The sequence below is a fragment of the Sinohyriopsis cumingii genome, chromosome 6 (genome assembly GCF_028554795.1).
Source record: "Sinohyriopsis cumingii isolate HCF-2022 chromosome 6, ASM2855479v2, whole genome shotgun sequence".
Classification (NCBI taxonomy): domain Eukaryota; kingdom Metazoa; phylum Mollusca; class Bivalvia; order Unionida; family Unionidae; genus Sinohyriopsis; species Sinohyriopsis cumingii.
Window position 1 is genome coordinate 139244949 of NC_142966.1, and position 25940 is coordinate 139270888.

Consider the following 25940-nt stretch of genomic DNA (forward strand, 5'->3'; position numbering starts at 1 on the left):
AGTTCTCGCAGAATTGGAAATAAATGCTAAAAACTCTTACACTGACATATATTTGAAATGCTCTTAATGTTGCCATGGTAACAGTTCCAGTTGCAGAAAAATATTTAAGGCATCTGTTTTACCAAAATCTCTGCAAGTCCTACATGTCATTTTATACTTCCATTACTATCGCAAGGTTTCATTGGTATATCTTTAAGTATATAATCTGCATTTTAGTCTTTTTTTGTATATGACTTTGCAGTATTGCATTTCTCATGGCCATTAAAACCATGATAAGTTTTTAAACTTATACAACTATTTTAACATTTTTTGAAATTCTATTGCAGTATAATATACGACTTTTTCTGCCATGATTGTTGATAAGCAAAATCAATAGTATGGCTAAAAATTCACCTGTTCTTTGAGGTTTTTATTTAATATCATTAACAAGTTGTGGAAAAGTAATGAATTGTCTCTCAAAAAAAGAAACAGAAAATGAATCTCATACATTCATAATATTTTTTTTTGTTTCATTGGTAAGATAATCGTCAAGTCAGTGTTTATTGACTGTGATGGGTCGGAATTACCAATTATGTTTGCAGTTTTCCTTAGACAAAAGACATAACTGAGAAGGTATTTATTTTCGATTCAATTTTCTAGGTGGAAGAGAATATAAAGACAGCTGAGACACTGCTAGGGGATTTGAAAGGATTCCAAAAATTCAGACAGGATGCCTCCAGCTTCCATGATGAACTGGTCAACTGGAGACAGGATTGTTTTGATGAGTGGTCAAGGGATATCCAGAGCCTTATTGATGATCCTAAAAAGCCTCTTTGGTGAGACTTTGATTCTAATTATTATTTTCCTGGTGATAATGATTTAAAATAAACATTACAATTTAGTGTACATTATTTATTTTGAGATTTCCATTTTAAAATTAAAATCATGTTTTTTTTATACACATCAAAAAGAATTATGACATGTTATCTTGATTAATATTTTTCTAAGCCTTTTGAGACAGAGTGCCTGACCTGTGCTGGGATAATTAAAATTAGATTTTAGTTTTACACTGATATTGATATTAGTAATCTCACATTGATACTGATATAATTTATATCAAATACAGTTTCATAAGATTCTAGTATAATAAGATCTAATTAACTTTGTATGGCTTCCTGAAATTTTCCCAATTTTGATGTTCTTAATAGAAACACATGAATCTACTTTTCGTAATAATTATTCACAAATAAAAAAAATTCAACCCCTTTATATGTCTCATCATTAAATGATAAGTTTATCCCTGTGAGATGCTACAAAGTTCCCACAATAGTTATTTTGGGTGGGGTTGTTTAACAAAAGGTATTTACACAGTGTTTCTATCACTTAATATGATATTGCCACACTTGCACTATGGTAAATATACTCAAAGTTCATCATTTTGGCAAAAAAGATTCTCTTTGTTTTGTTGGTACAAAGGTATGTTTTCTTTTCCCTTCAACTTCCTGATTGCTGGCATCAGATCAAAGTCTTTTATATCAAAACAAACAAGATTTATTTTCATAAGTTTATATTGTAAGTTTATCAAGAGTGTCAGCACTCAGCACTCATCCTGCTCCACAGCCTTTGTTCTGATCCAATTCTGGCATAAAAATCCTGGCTCACACTCTACGCCAGACACTGGAAGTACCTGGTAAATTTTCACAAGAATCACATTCAGGCAATGTCCTTTCATTAAAACTAGTTTTCACAGAAATTCAGCTGTAGACAGTCCTCTGGAAATGTTATACATTGATTAGAGGATTAAGTTGCCATGAGTGTTTTAGTTCTTAGGCCATTGACTATAACAAGCTTTATTGGTAACACCTGCTTTGATTGTTTTTGACAAAGAAACTGCAAACAAAACATAGTCACCATTCAATGAAACTATGTCTATAAGTCTGTCCAACAAAGAAACAATCTGTAAACAGTAATCTTTGAATTTTACTTTGTTAAGGTGTTTATTTGACAATTTAATGAAGAAAGAAATCAAAGACATTTATATATAATGATACTTGGGATGATCTGTGACTGATGTCTGGTTGCTTTGAGTACAGGCCAGCCAAAAGCTTTGATCTGGCAGTCATGTTTAGCAAATACATGGGTTTAAGCAATGGACAAGTTAAATATTACATTTTATTTATCTGTGGATAAATACAGACCTTTCATAATAACATAACAATTCTTTTAAAAAAAGGAACAAGAAGGAGATATATTGCAAGAAAGATCTGGGATTCCAGTTAGCATTTATCAGCTGTCTCTGATAATACTTCAATTAAAAATTAATTTTTATGTTTCACTCCTTTAATTATTCTTTAATATCAGTGAAATATAAATAATTTCTGTTCAGCCTGGAGACCAATGGCAGACTGATGGAGTTGAACCATAAAACAGGTAAATTACATGTGAATTATGGAGACAGACTGGTCACTCTTATGAGGGAAGTTAGACAACTGACTGCTCTCGCCTTCCCAGTACCTGCCAAAATACAACACGTTTCAAACACGGCCCAGAAGTTCTACAGGCATGGATGTATTCTGAAACAGGTATGAAAAATCTAGACTTTTTAGCTGATCTTATGTCATTACAGACCCTAAAATAAATAATTTTATCAAATTTGCATTTCATTTCTACTTTTGTTTGTTGAAATGAAATTTATATCATTTGCATTCCATTTTGTTTGCATTTCATCTGCCCTGTCATTGTGTTTTGTTTATGGTCTCAGAAATGTAATTTTGTTTGCATTTCATCTGCCCTGTCATTGTGTTTTGTTTATGGTCTCAGAAATGTAATTTTGTTTGCATTTCATCTGCCCTGTCATTGTGTTTTGTTTATGGTCTCAGAAATGTAATTTTGTTTGCATTTTTCACAAATATTTCCATTTCTTTTTCCTTTGTTTGGAACAAAACAGAAATGCCTTCACTAAAGCTGGTTTCCCATCTTCAACAGTGTTAAAGGGAGAGAACTATTGCTTTTGCACTTTGTGTTATTAACAGTGTTCTTTTGTTGTTGTTGTAGGGTTTAACACCATTTTTCAGCACACGATAGGCTACACATGGCGGCCAGTATTAATGGTGGAGGAAGAACCCAGGAAAACCCCGGAAAGAACCACCGACCCACGAGAAGCTACTGGCAAGCTTTCTCACATATCCACATTAGGTGGCGCTCTACAGTTTCGTATTTTCCATAGGGTTAGGATTTTAAAGAAAAAGAATTTCCCCGGCTTTCCTCACTGGTTATACTGGCTATTTAAAAAAGACCTTGTATATCTTAGGTATAATGCAAAGAACCTTTAATTCCCTTTATTTTGGTGTATGATTGATGGGTGTACTATGGGTTATAGAGTATACAGCTTGGTCTTACTTCAAATGTGCACCTTTCAAAAAAGTGCTAGCTCTACTTGGTCATTTTCACTTCCTGAACTTCAGAGGTCAGTTGTATAAAAAAGAGCCAATAACTTTTTTTACATTTTATATATTTGGTAATTCATTCATTGCACTTTCAGAAGCTGGTATTGTCTAGTCTGGCAAAATTTATTTTCCCTATTTTAATAGCTGCTATGTATAGTGTACTTTAGACTAATTCAGACTGATTTTTTAACACAAGGGAGCACTCATTTTAGTTAGCAGTGTGCTTAAATCATGTAAAATTTCCAAAAGTACAATATCCAAAAGAAATATCATCCACATTACATTAATGTAGCATAGAGGTATGCAAACATTCTCTCCACTGTGCATGTTTTAAATGCGAACTACTTCACCTTACATACGTCACTCTCTCAAAAGTACATATTATCTGGTGAGCGCCACCTTAGCCAAATCTGAGACTTGAACCCACGCAGACAGTGGTGAGATGGCAGTGATCTGTAACAGAGAGCGCTTTAGACCACTCGGCCACTCGGGGCCCCAACAGTGTTCTTTAAAATGCATTCGTCATTTCTTTTCATTCTTGATTTCATATGCATTCATTCTACATTCTGTTGCATTTTCATTTTCTTTGCATTGTGTATTTGTTTTATTTGTAAAATTACCTGCTTCAATGTCTGTAAGTGTAGATTTTTGTACACTCTGTTTTCTTAAAATTCCAGTCCAATATATTCCTTGACATTCTTTTTCACTCTAGATAACAAATAATACTTGAATGTGTATCCAACAGTAATAATAATATTTTCCAGCAGGGTTTATTATAGAACTGAGAATTTAGAAATTAAATTTCTGCCTCTATTTGAAAAGAAGAGGACTTCTTTGAATACAGGAAAATAAAAAATAAAAGATAAGGTTTGAAAATATGATGCATAAATTCTGAAAATTAAATTGAGTTTACAGTGCAATAATTTTAGTAATGAGCATTGTACTGTATTGTACATTCTGTAAATAGACCAATGACCAATACTTATTGTTTTTTATCTTAGCTTCCAAGATAGGATATTTTCTAGTTTTTCTCATATATTGTGGTGGAAATACAGTATGAAAATAGAATAAAGTTGTTTCTCTTGTTTTTTCCTAATACTTCATTTAGAATTTCTTGAAGCCATCAGCTTGTTATGTCTTGAATTTATTTTTTTATCTCAAAACATATTAGTAGCTGAAAGTTTTGTTTTCAACTCAGAAACAGACTAAAATTGAATTTCTAAATTTTCATACAATTAAGATCCTTCATCCTAACAAAAAGTGTCTAATACACCTGCTCATTATGTGTAATTCTTTTCTTTATGTCAATCTAATACACCTGCTCATTACATGTAATTCTTTTCTTTATGTCAATCTAATAGACTTTGCTCATTGTGTGTAATTATTTTCTTTATGTCAATCTAATACACCTGCTCATTATGTGTAATTCTTTTTTTATGTCAATCTAATACACCTGCTCATTGTGTGTAATTATTTTCTCTATGTCAATCTAATACACCTGCTCATTGTGTGTAATTATTTTCTCTATGTCAATCTAATACACCTGCTCATTATGTGTAATTCTTTTATTTATGTCAGGTGGATAACTTGTACAACACAATATACTAAATCTTTTCTTTATGTCAGATGGATAATTTCGACAGCACAATAGACCAGCTGATTCTTTTCTTCATGTCAGGTGGATTATTTCCACAATACCATAGACCAGCTAAATTTTTTTGTTAGGTGGCACATTTCTACAACACAATAGACCAGCTAAATCTTTTTTTTTGTTAGGTGGCACATTCCTGCAACACAATAGACCAGCTAATTCTTTTTTTTTGTCAGGTGGCACATTTCTACAACACAATAGACCAGCTGAATCTTTTTTTCATGTGGCACATTTCTTCACCACAATAGACCAGCTAAATATTTTTGTCAGGTGGCACATTTCTGCAACACAATAGACCAGCTAAATATTTTTGTCAGGTGGCACATTTCTGCAACACAATAGACCAGCTAAATATTGTTTGTCAGGTGGCACATTTCTGCAATGCAATACACCAGCTAAATATTTTTTGTCAGGTAGCACATTTCTGCAACACAATAGACCAGCTAAAAAAAAATTTTGTCTGGTGGCACATTTCTACAACACCATAGACCAGCTAATTCTTTTTGTTTGTCAGGTGGCACATTTGTGCAACACAATAGACCAGCTAAATATTTTTTGTCAGGTGGCACATTTCTGCAACACAGTACCCAGCTAGATATTTTTTTATTGTCAGGTGGCACATTTCTACAACACAATAGACCAGCAGATGATTCCCAGTCAACAGACCATGATGTTAGAGACAGCCCTGGCCTTTGAGAGATTGGTCAAGAATCCTAAAACAGGTCAGTGTCTCCTTGACAATGATGTTGTGAGTGAATACAGAATTTAGCACTTTAGTTTGTATGTTTATAAGTACATTTGTTTATATATTCATGAATTTATTTGTTACATCTTTAAACATCTTGGTCTTTATTTTACATGCACACTTAAATATTGGTTTGTGGCTGTATCTCAGAGTATCTCAGCCACACCAAAGCTACATCACAAGAATCTAATAATGTTCACACTAAAGTGACTTGTTTTTTTAACAATTTATTTGTTACACCATCAGTATTTTGGACACTTCATGCATATCACTTAAATTCTTGAAAACTTTATGTGGATGCATCCCAATGGAAAATTGGTCAAAACTAAAGTGCATTTAACAAAGTGTGCTAGAAGTTTGCATCTTGTTAGTGTAAGGACAATTCTGCAATGTCTTTAACTTCAGATACTTGTAGAACAGACTGTATTTTCCTAAAACTCAGCAAAGTCATGTATGTGCTCAACTTATTTGAACGTTTTCCTACATGTTTTTTTGTGGTGTGTCTTTTATTGACAGCTTTTCAGTTCTAGACTTAAATTTACAGTTCTTTTCATAAGATTTTAATGCAGTTTTCATTTACACTTTCAAATTATGTATGAAAACTTGAGTTGAGAATGTATTACAGGTTGAGAAGTTTTCAAGTCATTTCATCAAATATTTTCTTATTTATTGTGAATGAGAATTGTTATGGTATAATTATCATCATTGGAATTATGATTTAAGGTTCTAATGTAGTGAAATAAAAGGCACAGGTGAAAATCTGTAATTTTCTAATAAAGAAAACTGATAGCTTGATTAAACTTAAAGGCACATGTGAAAATCTGTCATTATCTAATAAAGAAAACATTGATAGCTTGATTAAACTTAAAGGTACAGGTGAAAATCTGTAATTATCTATTAAAGAAAACTGATAGCTTGATTAAACTTAAAGGTACAGGTGAAAATCTAATTATCTAATAAAGAAAACTGATAGCTTGATTAAACTTAAAGGCACAGGTGAAAATCTGTAATTATCTAATAAAGAAAACTGATAGCTTGATTAAACTTAAAGGCACGAGTGAAAATCTGTAATTATCTAGCAAAGAAAACTCTGATAGTTTGATTAAACTTAAAGCATATGAAGCAATAAAGATGAGGTCTAATTAGCTTTTCATATCTGTTAATAAAATGTCACTCTGGAAATTAAAAAAGAAAAAGAATTTATTCATGTACTTTAGAATATACCTTGATGGTCAGTTTTGACCTTTCTCTGATATCTACTTAACTCTCCATTATCATCTTCATTATAACAGGAACAAAATCTAAGGGTGAAGATGTCATGGTAACATGGGATAATCCGGAGGAATTGGAGCGATACATCCAGAAACTCCAGGAATCTGCTAACCGCCTCACCACAGAGAATCGACGACTCCGCAAATGTCACAACACTGTCTGTGAAAAGGTAAATACAGCAGCTACTTTTGATACTACTGTTATGTTAAAAATGCCATTAGCAGGTTTTGAAGCACATTAAATAAGTGTAGGCTTCTATAATGACAAGTATTTATGTGTTAATGAGGGTTGCATGGTAGTGTGTTTATGAGGGTGGTATGGTAGTGTGTTTATGAGGGTTGTATGGTATTGTGTTTATAAAGGTTGTATGTTAGTGTGTTTATGAGGGTTGTATGGTATTGTGTTTATAAAGCTTGTATGTTAGTGTGTTTATGAAGGTTGTTTGGTAGTATGTTTATAACGGTTGTATGGTAGTGTATTTATGAGGGTTGTATGTTAGTGTGTTTATGAGGGTTGTATGGTAGTCTGTTTATGAGGGTTGCAGGGTAGTATGTTTACGAAGGTTGTATGGTAGTGTGTTTATGAGGGTTGTATGGTAGTGTGTTTATGAGGTTTGTATGGTAGTATGTTTATGAGGATTGCATGGTAGTGTGTTTATGAAGGTTGCATGGTAGTGTGTTTATGAGGGTTGCATGGTAGTGTGTTTATGATTGAAGGTTGTTTGGTAGTGTGTTTATGAGGGTTGTATGGTAGCATGTTTATGAGGGTTTTGTATGGTAGTGTGTTTTTGAGGCTTGTATGGTAGTGTGTTTATATGGGTTGTATGGTAGTGTGGTTATGATTGAAGGTTGTATGGTAGTGGGTTTATGATTGAAGGTTGTATGATAGTGTGTTTATGAGGGTTGGATGGTAGTGTGTTTATGAGGGTTGCATGGTAGTGTGTTTAAGAGGGTTGTATGGTAGCGTGTTTATGCGGGTTGCATGATAGTGTGTTTATGAGGTTTGCAAGTAAGTGTGTTTATGAAGGTTGTATGGTAGTGTGTTTATGAGCTTTGCAAGATAGTGTGTTTAGGAAGGTTGTATGATAATGAGGGTAATTGTGATGGTTGTATCATACAGTGTGAGGTTGCATCATACTGTTTTTGTGAGAGCTGTATTATATGGTGTTTGTTAGTGTTGTACAACACTACGTTTGTGAGGGTTGTATGATACCAACAGTGTCCAATAGGTTGTCTACAGGTTTAAAAATATTTTTTAATATCAAACCTGACTTGACAAAACAATGATCAGAATGGAATAATGAGCTAATAAATTAAAATGTATTCATTTTTGTCAGAAATAATAACCATACAAAATATTTCAGAGGAACACTGTCATTAGTAAAATGATGTGTACAAAACATTGGTACTTAATGCAAAATGACTCATAATGCTTTATCCAGTCAAATTGTTTTATTGCAGGAATCACACTCCCTCTCCCCACCCCGATCCTTACAAATGTATTAAAATGAAATGACTTTGAGGGTACTTTGAGGTTGATTATACTGTGATTTGACATTTTCCAAACTTTCAGTTATTACGGTTCTAGTTTATACTAGCCTAAGCACTTTTGACTCTCAATGTATCTTTGAAAAAGGCAATTTCAAAACCGAGACAAGACAAACAATAAACACAAAAAGTGTTTAAATTACTAAAGTTTACATGACTATTTTTGATGGAAACAATGCTTGAAAATGTTTGATATTTCACTTAGTTGGCTTCAACTTGACCGATGATGTGGTAATCTAGTTGGTATTAGGAGGAGATATATTTGTTGCATTTGTCTTAATACCTAATACATGTGTTCCCTTGCTGGATCCAGTTCACTAGATGATATTGATCCTTGTAGTCATCTCATTGACTTGACCTTATGATATTGATCCTTCTAGTCATCTTATTGACTTGACCTTATGATATTGATCCTTGTAGTCATCCTGTTGACTTGACCTTATGATATTGATCCTTGTAGTCATCTTATTGACTTGACCTTATGATATTGATCCTTGTAGTCATCTTATTGACTTGACCTTATGATATTGATCCTTGTAGTCATCTTATTGACTTGACCTTATGATATTAATCCTCAGGCTGGTAGTTATTTTATCAGCTTGGCCTTATCATCATGTTGATCCTGGTAGCCATCTTATTAACTTGGCCTTATGATACTATTGATCATTATAGTCATCTTATAGACTTGACTGTATCATGATATTGATCTTTGTAATCATCTTATAGATTTGACCTTATGATAATATTGATCCTTGTAGTCATCTTATCAACTTGGCCTTATGATAATATTGATCCTTATAGTCATCTTATAGACTTGACCTTATGATATTGATCCTTGAGGTCATTTGATTGACTTGACCTTATCATGCTATTGATCCTTGTAGTCATGTTATAGACTTGACCTTATGATGATATTGATCCTGGTAGTCATCTTATCAACTTGGCCTTATCATGATATTGATCCTCATAGTCATCTTATAGACTTGACCTTATAATATTGATCCTTGTAGTCATCTCATTGGCTTGACCATATCATGATATTGATCCCTGTAGTCATGTTATAGACTTGGCTTTTTTGTGATATTGATCCTGGTTGTCAGCTTATAGACTTGACCTTATCATGATATTGATCCTTGTAGTCATTTTGTTGACTTGACCTTATCATGATATTTATCTTTGTAGTCATCTCATTGACTTGACCTTATCATGATACTGATCCTTGTAGTTATCTTTTTGACTTGACCTTATCATGATATTGATCCTTGTAGTAATCTTATTGACTTGACCTTATCATGATATTGATCATTGTAGTCATATTATTGACTTGGCCTTATCATAATATTGTACCTGATTATCATCTTATAGACTTGACCTTATGATATTGATCCTTGTAGTCATCTTATAGACTCGATTTGCTTTCCAGATATTGATCCCTGTAGTCATCTTATAGACTTGACTATATCATATTCTCAATCCTCCATCATTGCAAAATCTTAAAACTGAACTTTTCTGTTGTTGTAATGTTTCTTTCTTTAATTTGTTTTGTTATAGGTGCAGCAACTAATGGGAGTGGATTTGTTAAGGCAGCAGAGCAGGTGGAAGGAAGGCTTGATGGACATCAGACACTTGATGGCAGACCTTGTGCAGAAGGTAGTGAACCTTTAATAATATTTAATATAATATTTAGATTTTATTTTTTGATTGATTGCACATTATTTGACACAAATATGACTCAAAATTCTATTTTGTTGTGATTATTTAACATTGCTTGAAAATGCTGACTCATGCCATGGAATTAGGATTACCTAAAGTTACAAGCAATGCTTACAAAGGCTGACTCAAGTAGATGCAGGATTGCCTAAAAATATGAGGTCCTGCTCAGGATTACATAAAGTTATGAGTTACTGCTCTCAAATATTGACTCATGCCATAGAAGCAGGATTACATAAAGTTATGAGTTACTGCTCTCAAGTATTGACTCATGGCATAGAAGCAGGATTACATAAAGTTATGAGTTACTGTTCTCAAGTATTGACTCATGCCATAGAAGCAGGATTACATACAGTTATGAGCTACTGCTCACAGATACTCAAGTTCTGCTGTTTACTTCTTTTCTGACTCATTTTGAATGCATAGTATTTATTATCCAAGTTAGAAACACAAGTTTGTACATTTACATAATAAATAACTGTAGTCCATTAGGCATGTTATTTATCACCAGGTCTGTAGTCAGCTCTTGCTTTCCTTGCAAATGTATCACTATGTTTTTTTGTGTTCTGTGGGTCTGATGCCATTTTTCAGGATATTATAGGCTATACATTATGGCCAGTATACATGTATTTGGTGGAGGAAGAACCACCAACCCAGGGGAAGCTACTAGCAAGCTTTCTCGAAATACCGATATTGGTAGAGATGAGTTTTGAACACACATGGACAGAGGTGAGACATGATTGATCTGTAGAGGTGAGCTCCTTAGACCACTTGGCCACCTAGAGTCTCCAAAATGTATCAGTAAAAATGTAATAGATATGAACACATACAGTAAGTAAGCTAACATTTATTTACATTTTGTAAGCATATGGGAAATCACCTCAAGTAAAATCAGCAATATTCTGTTGTTTTATTCAGGGATTTACCCCAGAAGGTATGCGCCCCTGGAAGTCCCATTGGGACCGTCAGCTATACAAGGCACTTGAACACCAGTACCAGATGGGACTGGAGGCCCTTAATGAGAACCTGCCTGAGATTAAAGTGGACCTGACTTACAGGTAGAACTGAAGTTTATTTTTAATCAATAGCAAACATTTACATGTAGAAATTCATTTTAACACATATTTTTATCTGTCTGAGATTTTATTTCAACACAGTAGTTTGGTTGCACTGAATTTGAAATTTCTATTACTGTAAAAAAAAATCTTGAGATCCAAAGAACAGATTGTGATAGATTATAACTGCAGAAAATAAAGATGCTGAAAGCAAACATTTCTTTCCATCACTTTGGTGATTGATTTTTTGAAATCTGTAAAATGAGTATTGCTTCATCTGATAGCACAGAAATATACATAGAAAAAGTTATCCATATAAACAGGAAACAGCTTTATTGGCTCAGATATCTTTTTCTTATTGATTGTTTTTAATCGGGATATTCTATTGGTTTAAGATTATTAGTATGCAAAGGAAGACTGTTGGTATGCAAAGGAAGACAATTGTTATGCTACGGAAGACTATTGCTAGTCTCAGGAAGGCTATTGCTAGTCTCAGGAAGGTTATTGCTAGTCACAGGAAGACTATTGATAGTCACAGGAAACTATTACTAATATTAGGAAGACAGGCAAAGGAAGACTAATGGTAGGCTCAGGAAGACTGTTGGTCGGCTAAGGAAGACTGTTGGTAGTCTTGGGAAGACTAGGCAAAGGAAGACTATTGGTACAAAAATGAAAAGTTTTACCTTTCAGTCACCTAATATGATAGTAAAAGTGTCTGAACCCCAGGCTACTGATTATTCTTGTCAAATTCAAACAAATATTCCAGTCTTGTGATAAAACTATTTTCAAATGGGTATTTCTTCTAATCTAAAAATATTACTTGGTTTAAAATCATTTTGAATTGTTCATATTTTTCTGTATTTTAAAGTTTGGCACTATTAATTTTCAGGCAGAAACACCTACAGTTCAACCCCCCTCTGGAAGAGATCAAGGCCAAGTATTTCCGAGATATGAAGAGATTCATCAGTGTCCCCAACCAGTTTAAGGGTGTGGGAGACCAGACAGAGAACCTTGTATTTCCTGCCATCATTGACAGGAATGCTGAAGGCTTTGTCACCTGTTACAAGAAGGCCGATATTCTTTTCAAGAGACTAGCTGCTGTCCAGGATCAGTTTAAGGTAACTATTTTTCCATACATGATTGAATTTCTATTATACTTAGCAAGATCCATATTTTGAGAATATCTTGTATTAACAAACTGTATATTGTCCATCATTTCAGTTGTCACAGGGAAGAAATACTGGTGTTTTTTTTTGGTATGCATCATGGACCTAACTATAGACCCAGATCTACCATTTCATAATGAACTTGCAGATATGTATCTGTGATGTTCATTTTGCTAATGATATCATGTAGCCTCTGCAGACCCTGATCTTCTGGCAGTCTTCAGTAGCAGATCTGGATCTATGATGTTTTTTATGTTCATTCTACCCATTATGTCATGTGATCAGTGCAGACCCTGATCTGCTGGCAGTCTTGAGTGACAGATCTAGATATATGATGATCATAGTTACATGTAGTTTATCTATTGATAAATATTGTCATGGTTACCCAAACTTGGGTTCCATACACAAACCTCCCAACTCCAGAATCCCTCTTATCTACCTGTGCTTTTCTGAACTTAGACACAAAGACACAGTGATCACATTCAAGAGGGCTCTCAAAACTCACTTATTTCAACTGCAAGAACAAACTTAAAGACCTAATAATGTTTCCTACCTGAAATATTCTCAGGATGTTTATTATTTTTAATGTTTTTCTAATTTCATGGTGTTTGTTTTTGTAATAATATTGGTATATGTTTTTTATCTTATAGATGTTGTCTAATGTTGTAAAGTGCTTAGAGCTTCTAAAGATTAGGCGCTATACAAAGTCTTTATTATTATTGTTATTATTATTATTCTGTCCCTCCTTCACCGGAACTGTACCAATTCAGCATCTTGAGTCCACATCTTTAAGATACTACTCTTGCGTTCTAAGTTGCATCCTTGTATCTCCGTCAACCATGATCATGCCAATCTACCTTGAATGTCAGAATTATGCAAGCATGGCAGATGTCTGTGTGTGATATTACTGCTTCCATCAAATATCACAGAGAATGAATATGAGGTCAGACTGGGTCTCAAACGTGGTATCTTTCTAAATCAAGTCGAGTTACCAAGCCAGTATCTGTTGCTCAGTCAACACAAAGATCTTTTATATCATTATATTTATGGCAGGCTAAATATTGAAGTACAGGTACCATTCCATTTGACTGTTTTTATATAATTAAGTTTCGCTTCCATTGCCACATTCATACATTTTGTAAAAAAAAAAATCTCAAAGTTGTTTTTGTGTTATTATTATTATAAATCTCAGCCTTTTTATGTGGCATATATATGATATGTGATTTTTTTTTATACTCATCACTTCTTCTAGGATTGGGTTGTCTTGGGAGCACTGGACCTTGATTTGTTTGTGGAGGAAAATCTGAAAAACATCTCAGACTGGGAGAAGAACTTCAAAGCCCTGAAAGTAAGGGGCCGGGATGCAGAGAAACTGCCTGGGTATGATTTCTATTGATTCTGTTTTATAGCTTTTTAAATATCAAACTCTTATGACATGTGACTGATATTATATCAACTTTTGTAGAATTTGCAAAAAGAAATTATATAATTTAGATCAAAGGATGTTGGAAGAAAAATGTAGTGTATCAGGCATTGAGCAGATTCTGCCAAACAGTATTGTACTTAGAGTATAGAAACATTTTAATGATTTTGTTTTTATGAATTTATCAAAAATCATTTTTGGCAAAATTTAATGGAATTATTTTAACTAATTTCCATATTCACAAGAACTGTCAATTAATGGCATTTTCCTTTTCTTCCTTCGTTGTCTCCTCTTGCAAACAAATGATAATAACAATATCAGCATTGTATAAAGTAAAAAGTTAAGTACATATTTCTTTGCAGGCAAATCAAGGTAGACTGTATCACAGTGAACACCACCCCAGTCAAGGCAGTAATTGACGACCACATCCAGAGGTTGTTTGATGCCTTGATGAACTCACTACGGAAAGCCATCTTGAAGGAAGTAACAGAGATTGATGGCTTCCTTAACACTGCTATGGAGACATTGTCCAAGAGGCCACAGTCAGTCGAGGAGATTGGAGAGGCAAATGCAAAACATTCAGAGTTTGCCAGGATAAAGAAAGAGGTAGAGAAAACATGGACTCAGATATAGAAATAAATCATGTTGTTGTTGCTGTAGTGTTTAACACCATTTTTCAGCACACGATAGGCTATACATGGCTGCCAGTATTAATGGTGGAGGAAGAACCCGGGAAAACCCTAGAAAGAACCACTAACCCACGAGAAGCTACTGGCAAGCTTTCTCACGTACCCACATTGGTCGAATCCGAGACTCGAACCCACGCAGACAGAGGTGAGATGGCAGTGATCCTTAACAGAGAATGCTTTAGACCACTTGGCCACTTGGGGCCCCCGAAATAAATCATGTAGAGAAAACAAGGACTTGGATCTGTTGTACCATGGTGTTGCCTCATTTTAATTTATAGATCAGAGTTACACAGCATTGCATTTGCTGATATAATTAATTGATACAAAATGTCTCTATTACACTCTAATAATATTTTTAAATTGCTATTTGTGGAAACCAAAATGTTCCTTATTATTTTTAATGCTATAAATTACAGAACTTTAACACTTTTAAGTCAGAAATTCATTTTTATGCTTGAAAAGGTTTAAAGAATAAGAATCTAGAACTTTTGTTTTGTGGCTTTGAATTTTTAAAGCAGTTGCTTCTGCTGAGTTTATTTATCTTTTATCTGTGTTTTAACAGATCCAGCCTCTGTTTGAGAAGGCCGATGCTAAAAACAAGCTTCTTCGCTCAGTGGCGGGTGGTGGTGTTGACACGCTAAACCAACTGCAGGGCCGCTGGGACAAGTTTGAACTGATGATGGAGAGCCACCAGCTTATGGTTAAAGAGCAGGTAATGTCAGATTATGTTCATTCTGTACTTGGTAGGAAAAAGTGAGAAATTTAATGTTGGATTGTGTTCATTTTGTGTTTGGTAGGAAAAAGTGAGAATTTTAATGTTGGAATGTTTTCATATTGTGTTTGGTACGAAAAAGTGAGAAATTTAATGTTGGATTGTGTTCATTTTGTGTTTGGTATGAAAAAGTGAGAAATTTAATGTTGGATTGTGTTCATTCTGTACTTGGTAAGAAAAAGTGAGAAATTTAATGTTGTATTGTGTTCATTCTGTATTTAGTAGGAAAAATTGAGAAATTTAATGTTGTATTGTGTTCATTCTGTATTTGGTAGGAAAAGTGAGAAATTTAATGTTGTATTGTGTTCATTCTGTATTTGGTAGGAAAAATTGAGAAATTTAATGTTGTATTTTGTTCATTCTGTATTTAGTAGGAAAAAGTGAGAAATTTAATGTTGTATTGTGTTCATTCTGTATTTGGTAGGAAAAAGTGAGAAATTTAATGTTGTATTGTGTTCATTCTGTATTTGGTAGGAAAAAGTGAGAAATTTAATGTTGTATTGTGTTCATTCTGTATTTAGTAGGAAAAAGTGAGAAATTTAATGTTGTATTGTGTTCATTCTGTGTTTGGTAGGAATAAGTGAGAAATTTAATGTTGGATTGTGTTCATTCTGTATTTGGTAGGAATAAGTGAGAAATTTACTTTTATCATAACCTTTGCAAATGTACATTTAAAATTTATAAGAAAAGAAGAAAAAACACAACTCAGCCATGTGGCAATCTAATCATTCAAATAAAACTTTAAATATTGGTCTATACATACATACACACACATATATATATAATCTTTATTTCATCTGTAAATATAGCATAAGCACACAAAAAATTGTTGCTTAGTATAAATAATACATGCATATATACCTGTACAACTTTCCCTTGTTATAACATGGGAAAATTATAAAGTCATTCCAAATATAACTCAGTACTGCCATGAACCCCATGACCAACATTTTCAAATAATTTTAAAAAAACTTTTTAAAAAAAATAGGATTGTCAAAATCCATTACCTGAAAACCTATGTGAAAATACTGTACTTGGATTCTTCTGTCAGTTTTATGCCAGTATGAAGAAAATACCATGAAGCTTTAATTTGTGTATTTTATCTTTATTTCCATTTTAAACACATTAATTAAATGCACAAGTGTCATCAAGTAAAGGAATGCAATTAGTTAAACCTAAATTATTACTTTCATTTGATGGCATTTTGTTTTTTTCTTGATGCTGACACCCATGCATGTATTCATAGAAGTATTAACCATTCTTGCTATGTTGTGGTTGGGTACATATTGCTATGTTGTGGTTGGGTACAAATTGCTATGTTGTGGTTGGGTGCATATTGCTGTTTTGTGGTTGGGTACATATTGTTATGTTGTGGTTGGGTACATATTGTTATGTTGTGGTTGGGTACATATTGCTATGTTGTGGTTGGGTACATATTGCTATGTTGTGGTTGGGTACATATTGCTATGTTGTGGTTGGGTACATATTGCTATGTTGTGGTTGGGTACATATTATGTTGTGGTTGGATACATATTGATATGTTGTGGTTGGGTACATATTGTTATGTTGTGGTTGGGTACATATTGCTGTGTTGTGCTGAGTACATATTGCTATGTTGTGGTTGGGTACATATGGTTATGTTGTGTTGGGTACATATTGCTATGTTGTGGTTGGGTACATATTACTATGTTGTGGCTGAGTACATATTGCTATGTTATGGTTGGGTACATATTGCTATTTTGTGGTTGGGTACATATTGCTATGTTGTGGTTGGGTACATATTGGTATTTTGTGGCTGAGTACATACTGTTATGTTGTGGTTGAGCACATATTGCTATTTTGTGACTGAGTACATATTGCTGTATTGTGGTTGAGTACATATTGCTGTGCTGTGGTTGGGTACATATTGCTGTGTTGTGGCTGAGTACATATTACTATGTTGTGGCTGAGTTCATATTGCTATGTTGTGGTTGAGTACATATTGCTATGTTGTGGTTGGGTACATATTGCTATGTTGTGGCTGAGTACATATTACTATGTTGTGGCTGAGTACATATTGCTATGTTGTGGTTGAGTACATATTGTAATCATCAGTTTTGGACTCAATCTACCAGTTGAACTTGACTACCAGATTATATATAGGGAGATTGGTATATATTCTAATTATGAATTTAATGGTTGTTTGCTTCATTGTAGCAAATCAATTTACTTGTTTCTGGATACAATGCAATCAAACAAATCTTTTATTGCGTTTTAAGTTGAATGTTGACTTTTTATGCAACTTTTTATCAGTGCACAGAAGAATGGGCTTGTTTTTTCCTAATTAGTTTTAATTTCAGAAAGGATTGTCATGTAGCCATAGTGGGGCTCTCCTTTCTTGTCTTGTTTCTTCATCTAATGAGTTAAATTATGTGTGGTTAAACATGTTGTTTACATGTAGGTGGAGGTGATGAAGAGCAACGTTGAATCCCGTATCAAGTCATTCCGTCAGGACCTGGACAAGTTTGCAGCACGATGGCACCAGCTGAAGCCCGGAGACGAGGCACTGGAGGGGGACAAGGAAAAAACTGATAAAGCTGTACAGATTATCAAGGACAAGAGACTGGAGTTTAATGAATTAGAGGAAGTCAGGAAGACTCTTGTGTGAGATTTTTACATTTGTCTTAACTTCTGACGAAAATTAAAGTTGTCTTAAATATAAGTGTACATCTAATCAAATATTATTTTACAGTCACTGATATTCCTTGCCTTTTTGAATATATTATTATTGAATATAACTTGATGTGGATGAAAAAAGTGTAACTCTGCAGTTCCTTAATTTGATGGTTGTTTATCCCTACGTCTTCTGTTTTATTTTCTTCTTTGTCTTCCTTTTCTGTACTGTAGCATGTAGGATTTTGATTTTGCAGTAATAGGTATTTGTCTTGTCCTTTGTTAGTTCAGCATTTGGGAACTAGTATAGTTGTGGGATTATTTGAACCTCAGTGTCTGGGACCTTGTCCTGCCATCTTATCTTCATTAGTTTCCTCAGACAGCCCATGTGAAAAGGATTCAGCTTTTATGCATGGCAGCTGTACACTGTCCTGGATTCGCAAACATACAGCAGGGTTGGCAACAGAATGGCTTTGTAGACCCTGATCTTTCTTTGTAGACTGATCCACACATCTGTATGTAGTCTGCCAAAGGCCACACTTGCTTTAGCAATTCTGGTATTGGTTTCTTAATAATGTGGACTGCATGTGACAGTGTATTGCGGAGATAGAAGAACTTGTCTACTGCCAGTAGGGTTTGGCCATTTACTGTGATGGTAGGCTCTACGTATTAAGGCTTTTCTGGTGCAGTGGGACCTAAATTGTCACAAGCTGAAGAGAAATACTGTGTTGCATATCAGACTCAGATTTGGCATTCAGGGAACAGTCATCAGTAAATAGAAGATCACGAAGTTACTTCCTGTAATTTTGTCTTTGCCCATAGTCTCCTCAGATTGAAGAGCTTGCTGTCAGTTCATTATCTAATATAGATCCCAGTTTCATAGTAATGGAAGGTATCAGTAAGCATGGCAGAGAACATCAAACTGACACCAGTGATAGGAATGGTTGAGATGACTTACCCATGTCCACAACAAAAGTGAGCATGCCATCATGGAATTACTTAGCCATCATGATAACTTTCTCTGGGCAACCAAATTTTGCCATGATATTTCAAAGGCCTCCATTGCTGGCTGTGTCAAAGGCTTTAATCAGATTGGTGAATTGTGTGTGAATGTTGGAGTTCTGTTCCTGGCATTTCATCAGGAACTGTCAAGCTACAAACACCTTGTCTGTGGTCTCTTGTCCTTTTCTGAAGTCATACTGACTCTCTGGCATGAGCCCTTGATTGGTATGGTGCACAAGATGATTGAGTAGAATTCTGGCAAGTATTTTTGCTTGCTTTTGACTGCAAAGAGATGCCCTGATAGTTGTTGCAAAATTGTCTGTCATCTTTCTGCTTATACATATGGATGGACTGCTCAGGTGGCCTAGTGGTTAGAGTGTTTCGGATGTGGGTGGTTGTGGGTTTGATCCTCGCCGAGTCATACCAAAAACTTACAAAAATGGTGCTAACAGCTGCCTCACTTGGCGCTCAGCATTAGGAGGTTAGTGTTAGGACTGGTCGGCCTGGTGTCAGGATAATGTGACTGAGTGGGACATCATGCTACATGTCTGTGGCATGATGCCCCAGTGCTAAACATCACTATAAACTGTCACACTGCAGACATCATTGTGATATGACTAAATTGTTTTTAAAGCTATGTCAAAAATCTAAACCACACACACACACATACAAGTGGACGATGGATGCATCCTTGTACATCTGGGGTATAGTTCCCTTAGTCCACAGTGACTGGAAGAGTTCATTAAGTTTCTGTGCCATGTGCAAGTCACCAGCTTTGTAGACTAAAGATGGTATAGCATCTGCTCCAGGTGCTTTGCCACTTGACAATAGGTAAATTGCCATTTGACAATAGGTAAGTTGCTTTCACCATTTCACTTAGCATCAGAGGATCAGCAAGCATTATGTTAATTTCTGTCAGTCAGTCATTGCCTCCTCACTGATAGATGCCTTTTGATTGCAGATGGTGTTGAAGTATTCTGCCCATGTTTTAAGTATCTTTTCTTTGTCAGTGAGCAGTTTGGTGCTGTCTGTATTGGAGATTGAAATGATTCTCCGAGCATCATATAGTTTCTTCTTGTCATTCCTGCATATGTAGGACTGAATATCATCTGTCTTATTGCTCATCAGTCTTGAAGATCTCTGAGTTTGCATTAGACAGTCCTCTTGATGTTGTTGAATGCTGCCTTCTTAGATAATGTAGTGCTGTTTTATAGGAAGACATTTTGAATCCGATATTTCTTATTCTGTTTGACAGCATCATTCTAATCAAACTAATATTTTTGTTTATAAGTGGTGGGACCAAGGATTTTGGATGCATTTGAGTACATAGGGTCTGTGACCAATGCCCAGTTTGCCTCGACATTCTGGGAGCTTATTTCGAGTGTATCCAGTTGGCTACTCAGTTTTTCTACCAATGTCTATCTCACATTCTCCTACTTCTATTTGGCAACATTGGGCTGGGTCATACATTAGGCTTTTCAGGCACTTCTTTCCCTTGCTGTTGTTTGCTCGACTGAATCCGGATATAGAGCTTGGAGATTAGAGAGTGTGTATGGCAGCATAATTCTCATCAAACCAATCTTGATATTTACATGTGGCTGGACCAAAGGTTTGGGATGCAGTTGATTGCACAGAGTCTCTGAAGGATGCCAAGTTTTCCTCAACATTTTCCTCTGAGTTTATTTTGATTGTATCTAGTTGGCTGTACAGTTTTTTTGACAAATGCCTGTTTTTAATTTTCCTATACAGTTTGACAACATTCAACTTTTGGGAGATTTTTCTGCCTTCTGGTCATCTGCTCAGCTATAACCAGATATTGAGCTTGGATATTATGAACCTGTGACCAGTCCAGCATTCTGCACTTCTCATGGACTTTGTCACTTGGACATGCTTGCTACCTGTCTATTCTCCAGATGATGACATAATCAGTAAGATGCCAGTGCTTGGAGCATGGGTACATCCAAGATGTTTTGTAGGCAGGTGGAAGACTGTTGGTGATGAGGGGGTCATGTTCAGCACATTTCCTCAGTGAGAGGAGACCATTGTTGTTGCATTTGTTGTACTGAATACAGTTAATTGCACTGCACGACCTCTCAAAATATGAAAGATAAATGCACCAAATAATACCTTTTATGTAATAAAGTCAGTGCGTTTGTGACAGATACAAGAGAACAATGCAAGAAGAAAAAAAATTAAAATTGTAGTCAATGGAGAACTGTTTTTTTCCATTCCTAGTGCAATGTTGAATTATACTGATATACTCTATGTGAGCTGTCTTTTATTTCCGGTTGAAATGATAACACTCACTTGTCGGTTGTGGGATTTATTATGAGATGAAATTATATGAAATAAACCTTACCAGACTCGAAGGGTATAATTTTTCCAAATTATATTCAATCCCTGGTCTTTCACTTGCGTGAGAGACAAGTGCTCTTCATCTTCACAACTCATACTGCTTGAGGTTTTGTCTGTCTCAGGAACTAGAGTAGGAATGCCAGAAGCTTTTATTAGTTTGGCAGGGAATTGATTTTAATACTCATGAAGCATGGGAATCATGCACCACGATTTATCACTCACAAACATGCACATTGGTACATGACACAAGTCCTGGGTAACATATTAATAAGTTGGATCCAGTTGCAGATGTGTGTATATGCAGTTTCTTAGAATTAATCAGTAGAACAAAAAACATAGATCCAGATCTGCCATTGTATAATGAACAATAAGATCTATGTATAAGCAATTTGTTAGGAATAATAAGTAGAACAAATGGCACAGATCCAGATCTGCATTTGTATAATGCACCAGAAGATCTTGGTCTATGTAATTTGCTAAGAGTATTTGGTAGAAAAAACTATATAGACCTCATTCTGCCATTGCATTATGTAACTAGCAGATTAGGGTCTGTATTTTATATAGTTGGACACAATTTATAAGTCAGTATATACTACAGTTTAAAAAAATCATTGACTTTGTGGACCTGAAGTGGAAAATTCTCAAATTAATTTTCAGTAAGGACAGCGAGCACTTTGGCATGGTGGTGCCAGCATTTGAAGTGGCAGATGAAATGAAGCAGGATCTTGCAAACTATGAAGCCATGTGGTTCCTCATGGAGGAGTTCAACAATGGACTTAAGGAACTGGCCAAGGAAGATTGGATTTCATTCAGGTTTGTATTCTATAATGTAAATTTCAGTTGGCAAGAAATTGTCTCCTATAAAGAGTTTAATGTTAGATGTTAATTGAATGAGGAATGTACAAAAGAAAGTTTTTGTGCCATATACATCATGCTATCATTTTGTACCCAAGTAATCAAAATATATAGCCCCTTTTTGGGGTAACTTGGTCTTTTTTGGGGGACGTTTTACACCAAGGTGTGAAAGCCTATCTTAGCCATATTGGAATAGGAGGGCTACTGTCATTATGTAACATTGTTCATTCAGAGATAATACACATGCTGGGTCAAACATTAGGTAATGACTATGGTATTGCTATGCTGGGTCATACATTAGGTAATGACTGTGGTATTGCTATGCTGGGTCATACATTAGGTAATGTTGTTATGATGGGTCATACATTAGGTAGTGACTATGCTATTGCTGTGCTGGGTCATACATTAGGTAGTGACTATGCTATTGCTATGCTGGGTCATACATTAGGTAATGACTATGGTATTGCTATGCTGGGTCAAACATTAGGTAATGACTGGTATTGCTATGCTGGGTCATACATTAGGTAATAACTATGGTATTGCTATGCTGGGTCAAGCATTAGGTAATAACTATGGTATTGCTATGCTGGGTCATACATTAGGTAATGACTGTGGTATTGCTATGCTGGGTCATACATTAGGTAATGTTGTTATGATGGGTCATACATTAGGTAGTGACTATGCTATTGCTATGCTGGGTCAAACATTAGGTAATGATTGGTATTGCTATGCTGGGTCATACATTAGGTAATAACTATGGTATTGCTATGCTGGGTCATGCATTAGGTAATGACTATAGTATTGTTATGCTGGGTCATACATTAGGTAATAATTATGGTATTGCTATGCTGGGTCATACATTAGGTAATGAGTATTTATATTGCTATGCTGCGTCATACATTAGGTAATAACTATGGTATTGCTATGCTGGGTCATACATTAGGTAATGACTATGGTATTGCTATGCTGGGTCAGACATTAAGTAGTGACTATGGTATTGCTATTCTGGGTCATACATTAGGTAATGGCTATGGTATTGCTATGCTGGGTCATACATTAGGTAATGACTGGTATTGCTGTGCTGGGTCAGACATTAGGTAATGACTGGTATTGCTATGCTGGGTCATACATTAGGTAATGACTATGGTATTGCTATGCTGGGTTATACATTAGGTAATGACTATGGTATTACTATGCCGCTACTTTCTGCATCCTCAGATCAGCTGGTTTAGTAGCAACATGTTGTTGTTGAGCGTATCCATTTTTGGATGTCCTGACTGTGGTTCTTGGGTTATACATAAGGTCCCACAGGTATATTACACATCCTGGGTCATATATTAGGTCCTGACTTTGGTGTATCTTATATATAAAAACCTCATTTGTTTTTCTGTGTCATGGCTGCCAAACAAGAGGTCATGGGTTTGACATTTGTGGCAGTATCCCAATTTCTTTTAATAGTTTTTTTGTATTATGTTCAAACTTTCTCTTAACTCACCCCAATCTTTTATTTTTTTAAAATACTTTTAAAAAAATTTAGTCTTGAAACTTTCTTTTCTCACTACCATCCTAGGACGGGCAATAGCAATAGCTAGTTCAACAATAAAATTTGACATTTAATTTGACTTTTTATTATTGATACAAATGACCCTCTTCCTTGAAAATGTATTTTAAAATTTAATGAATTTACGGAAAGCTTGCTCTTGAAAAGGTAATAAGAAGTCAGTAGATGTTTGACTGACTTCATTAAATTAAGAACATAATTCCAATATTATTTGCCATTGTTCAAGTCATATTACTTCAGAACTAGATATTTTGATAATTATCTTGCGGAATTGTGTGTTTACATTTATCTCTTATCAAAATTTTAAATTTTATCATCTACGTTAAGTCATTTCTCCAAAGAAAATGTCCCTTTGATCGAAAATGTGCTCCTTTGTTCCATAAAAGTACCCTTTTTGTTAAAGGTGCCCCTTTTCCATTCCAATTTGCAAAACATTCCTAGCTACGACATTGTTCCGGAAATGGAAACTGGGCACTAGGTCTCTACCAGGTCAAAAGTTGTTGAAAACCATGATGTTGTCTGACTAATATTGGACTGATTCAAAGTATATTATGTTGGAAAAGTTGATGTTTATAGAAGAAATTATTAAGTCCATGAACAAGCACATGAGATCAGCCTCCCCACCATAGCCCTCTCATCTGGAATTTCAATACCTCATGCTAAATTAACCATTCCCCTCAATAACTTTTATTTAGAATGGACATTGTTTCACCTCAGTATGCTTCTTTGGAGACAAATTCAACAGTATCTTTGCTGGAAGTAAATTTAGCAGTGTTTTTGCTGAAATTTCATCTTTTTATACTTTTAGTTTCATGAATATCCATCATCATTTGGTTTCATGAACATCCATCATCATTTGGTTCCATGAACATTGATCATCATTTGGTTTCATGAACATCGATCATCATTTGGTTTAATGAACATTATCATCATTTGGTTTCATGAATATCGATCAATATTGGGTTCCATGAACATCAATCATCATTTGGTTTCATGAACGTCGATCATTATTTGGTATTCATGAACATTGATCATCTTTTGGTTTAATGAACATTGATCATCTTTTGTTTCTTTGGCAAGAAGCAAATACTATTCAGTATTAAAGCCACCTTGAGGCATACTTGATTCCAAAAGTCTAAAATCAACCATAGTGATCTTTTATCTTTAATTTCTTTATGTGCTCAGTGGTATCATATTGGGAACTATCTTGCACCAAAGATGAAACATAAGGTCAGTGACATAAAGGTGTAGCCTAAAATGAACAATGAAATTGTAATTTGTCTTTTGTCATTGATGTAGCTAAGTTAGGGCCATTCATGTGGTACAAAATCAGCTATATTTTCTGATTGCAACATTTATTACATTCCAGGAGCAAGACCTACCAGTTTGAAGAGTTCCTGAGCACATGGTATGAGAAACTTAAAGAAAGGGAGACAACTACAATGACTGTGAGAATCCACAAGGACATAGAGAGATACAAGGTGGGGTTTTGACTGTCCAATTTTGTATAGCAAATACTTTTATTGATTTATGTTTGAATATTGGAGAGTGGTTTACTAGGATCAATTTAATCATGTTTACTTGAAGAATGTTATAAAGCTGATCAGGAATAGAATTTTGCATATTATGTTTCTTCCAAAATTATGGGGCAAAGGCATAAATTGCCTAATGTAGATACACACATCATAGAGTTTACTTAGTTCAACATAAATAGAAATATGTGTTACTATCAGTTAAAATCATTTGATTTGGAAGACATGTCCTCGTTCAGTTTTTGGGATTAAAACAAAATTATGGATACCCAAAACGAAAATAAAAACATTTGTCATTTCAGAATGTGTTGCCAGTGTTGAAGTGGGTCAGAGGAGAACCTCTGTCACAGGATCACTGGTTAGAACTCTTCAGGATGCTGAAAATGTCAAGGGGGACAAGTCTAGAGAAACTTACCTTTGGTCAGATTCTCCATGCCAGTGATGAAATCATCAAGAACGCTGATGCTTTGAAGGTGATGAAAGACTTTTTAATATCTGTCATAAGTTTCAAGATTATGTTATAATTTT

The 25940-nt window shown here is 34.8% G+C and overlaps 1 protein-coding gene across 2 annotated transcripts in view; it reads left to right on the top strand.

Moving 5' to 3' along the window:
* The window catches only part of LOC149798108 (cytoplasmic dynein 2 heavy chain 1-like), a 180324-nt gene that overhangs the window by 15245 nt on the left and 139139 nt on the right, over window positions 1-25940 (top strand). For both annotated transcript variants that reach the window (XM_089963194.1, XM_089963195.1), the window contains exons 9-22: window positions 640-815; window positions 2366-2561; window positions 5690-5798; window positions 7114-7262; window positions 10192-10290; window positions 11269-11408; window positions 12295-12523; window positions 13824-13951; window positions 14357-14600; window positions 15246-15395; window positions 17896-18098; window positions 22122-22277; window positions 25250-25361; window positions 25715-25885. In XM_089963194.1, the coding sequence (XP_089819320.1) occupies window positions 640-815; window positions 2366-2561; window positions 5690-5798; window positions 7114-7262; window positions 10192-10290; window positions 11269-11408; window positions 12295-12523; window positions 13824-13951; window positions 14357-14600; window positions 15246-15395; window positions 17896-18098; window positions 22122-22277; window positions 25250-25361; window positions 25715-25885 (2262 nt within the window). The remainder of the gene's footprint in view (window positions 1-639; window positions 816-2365; window positions 2562-5689; window positions 5799-7113; window positions 7263-10191; window positions 10291-11268; window positions 11409-12294; window positions 12524-13823; window positions 13952-14356; window positions 14601-15245; window positions 15396-17895; window positions 18099-22121; window positions 22278-25249; window positions 25362-25714; window positions 25886-25940) is intronic.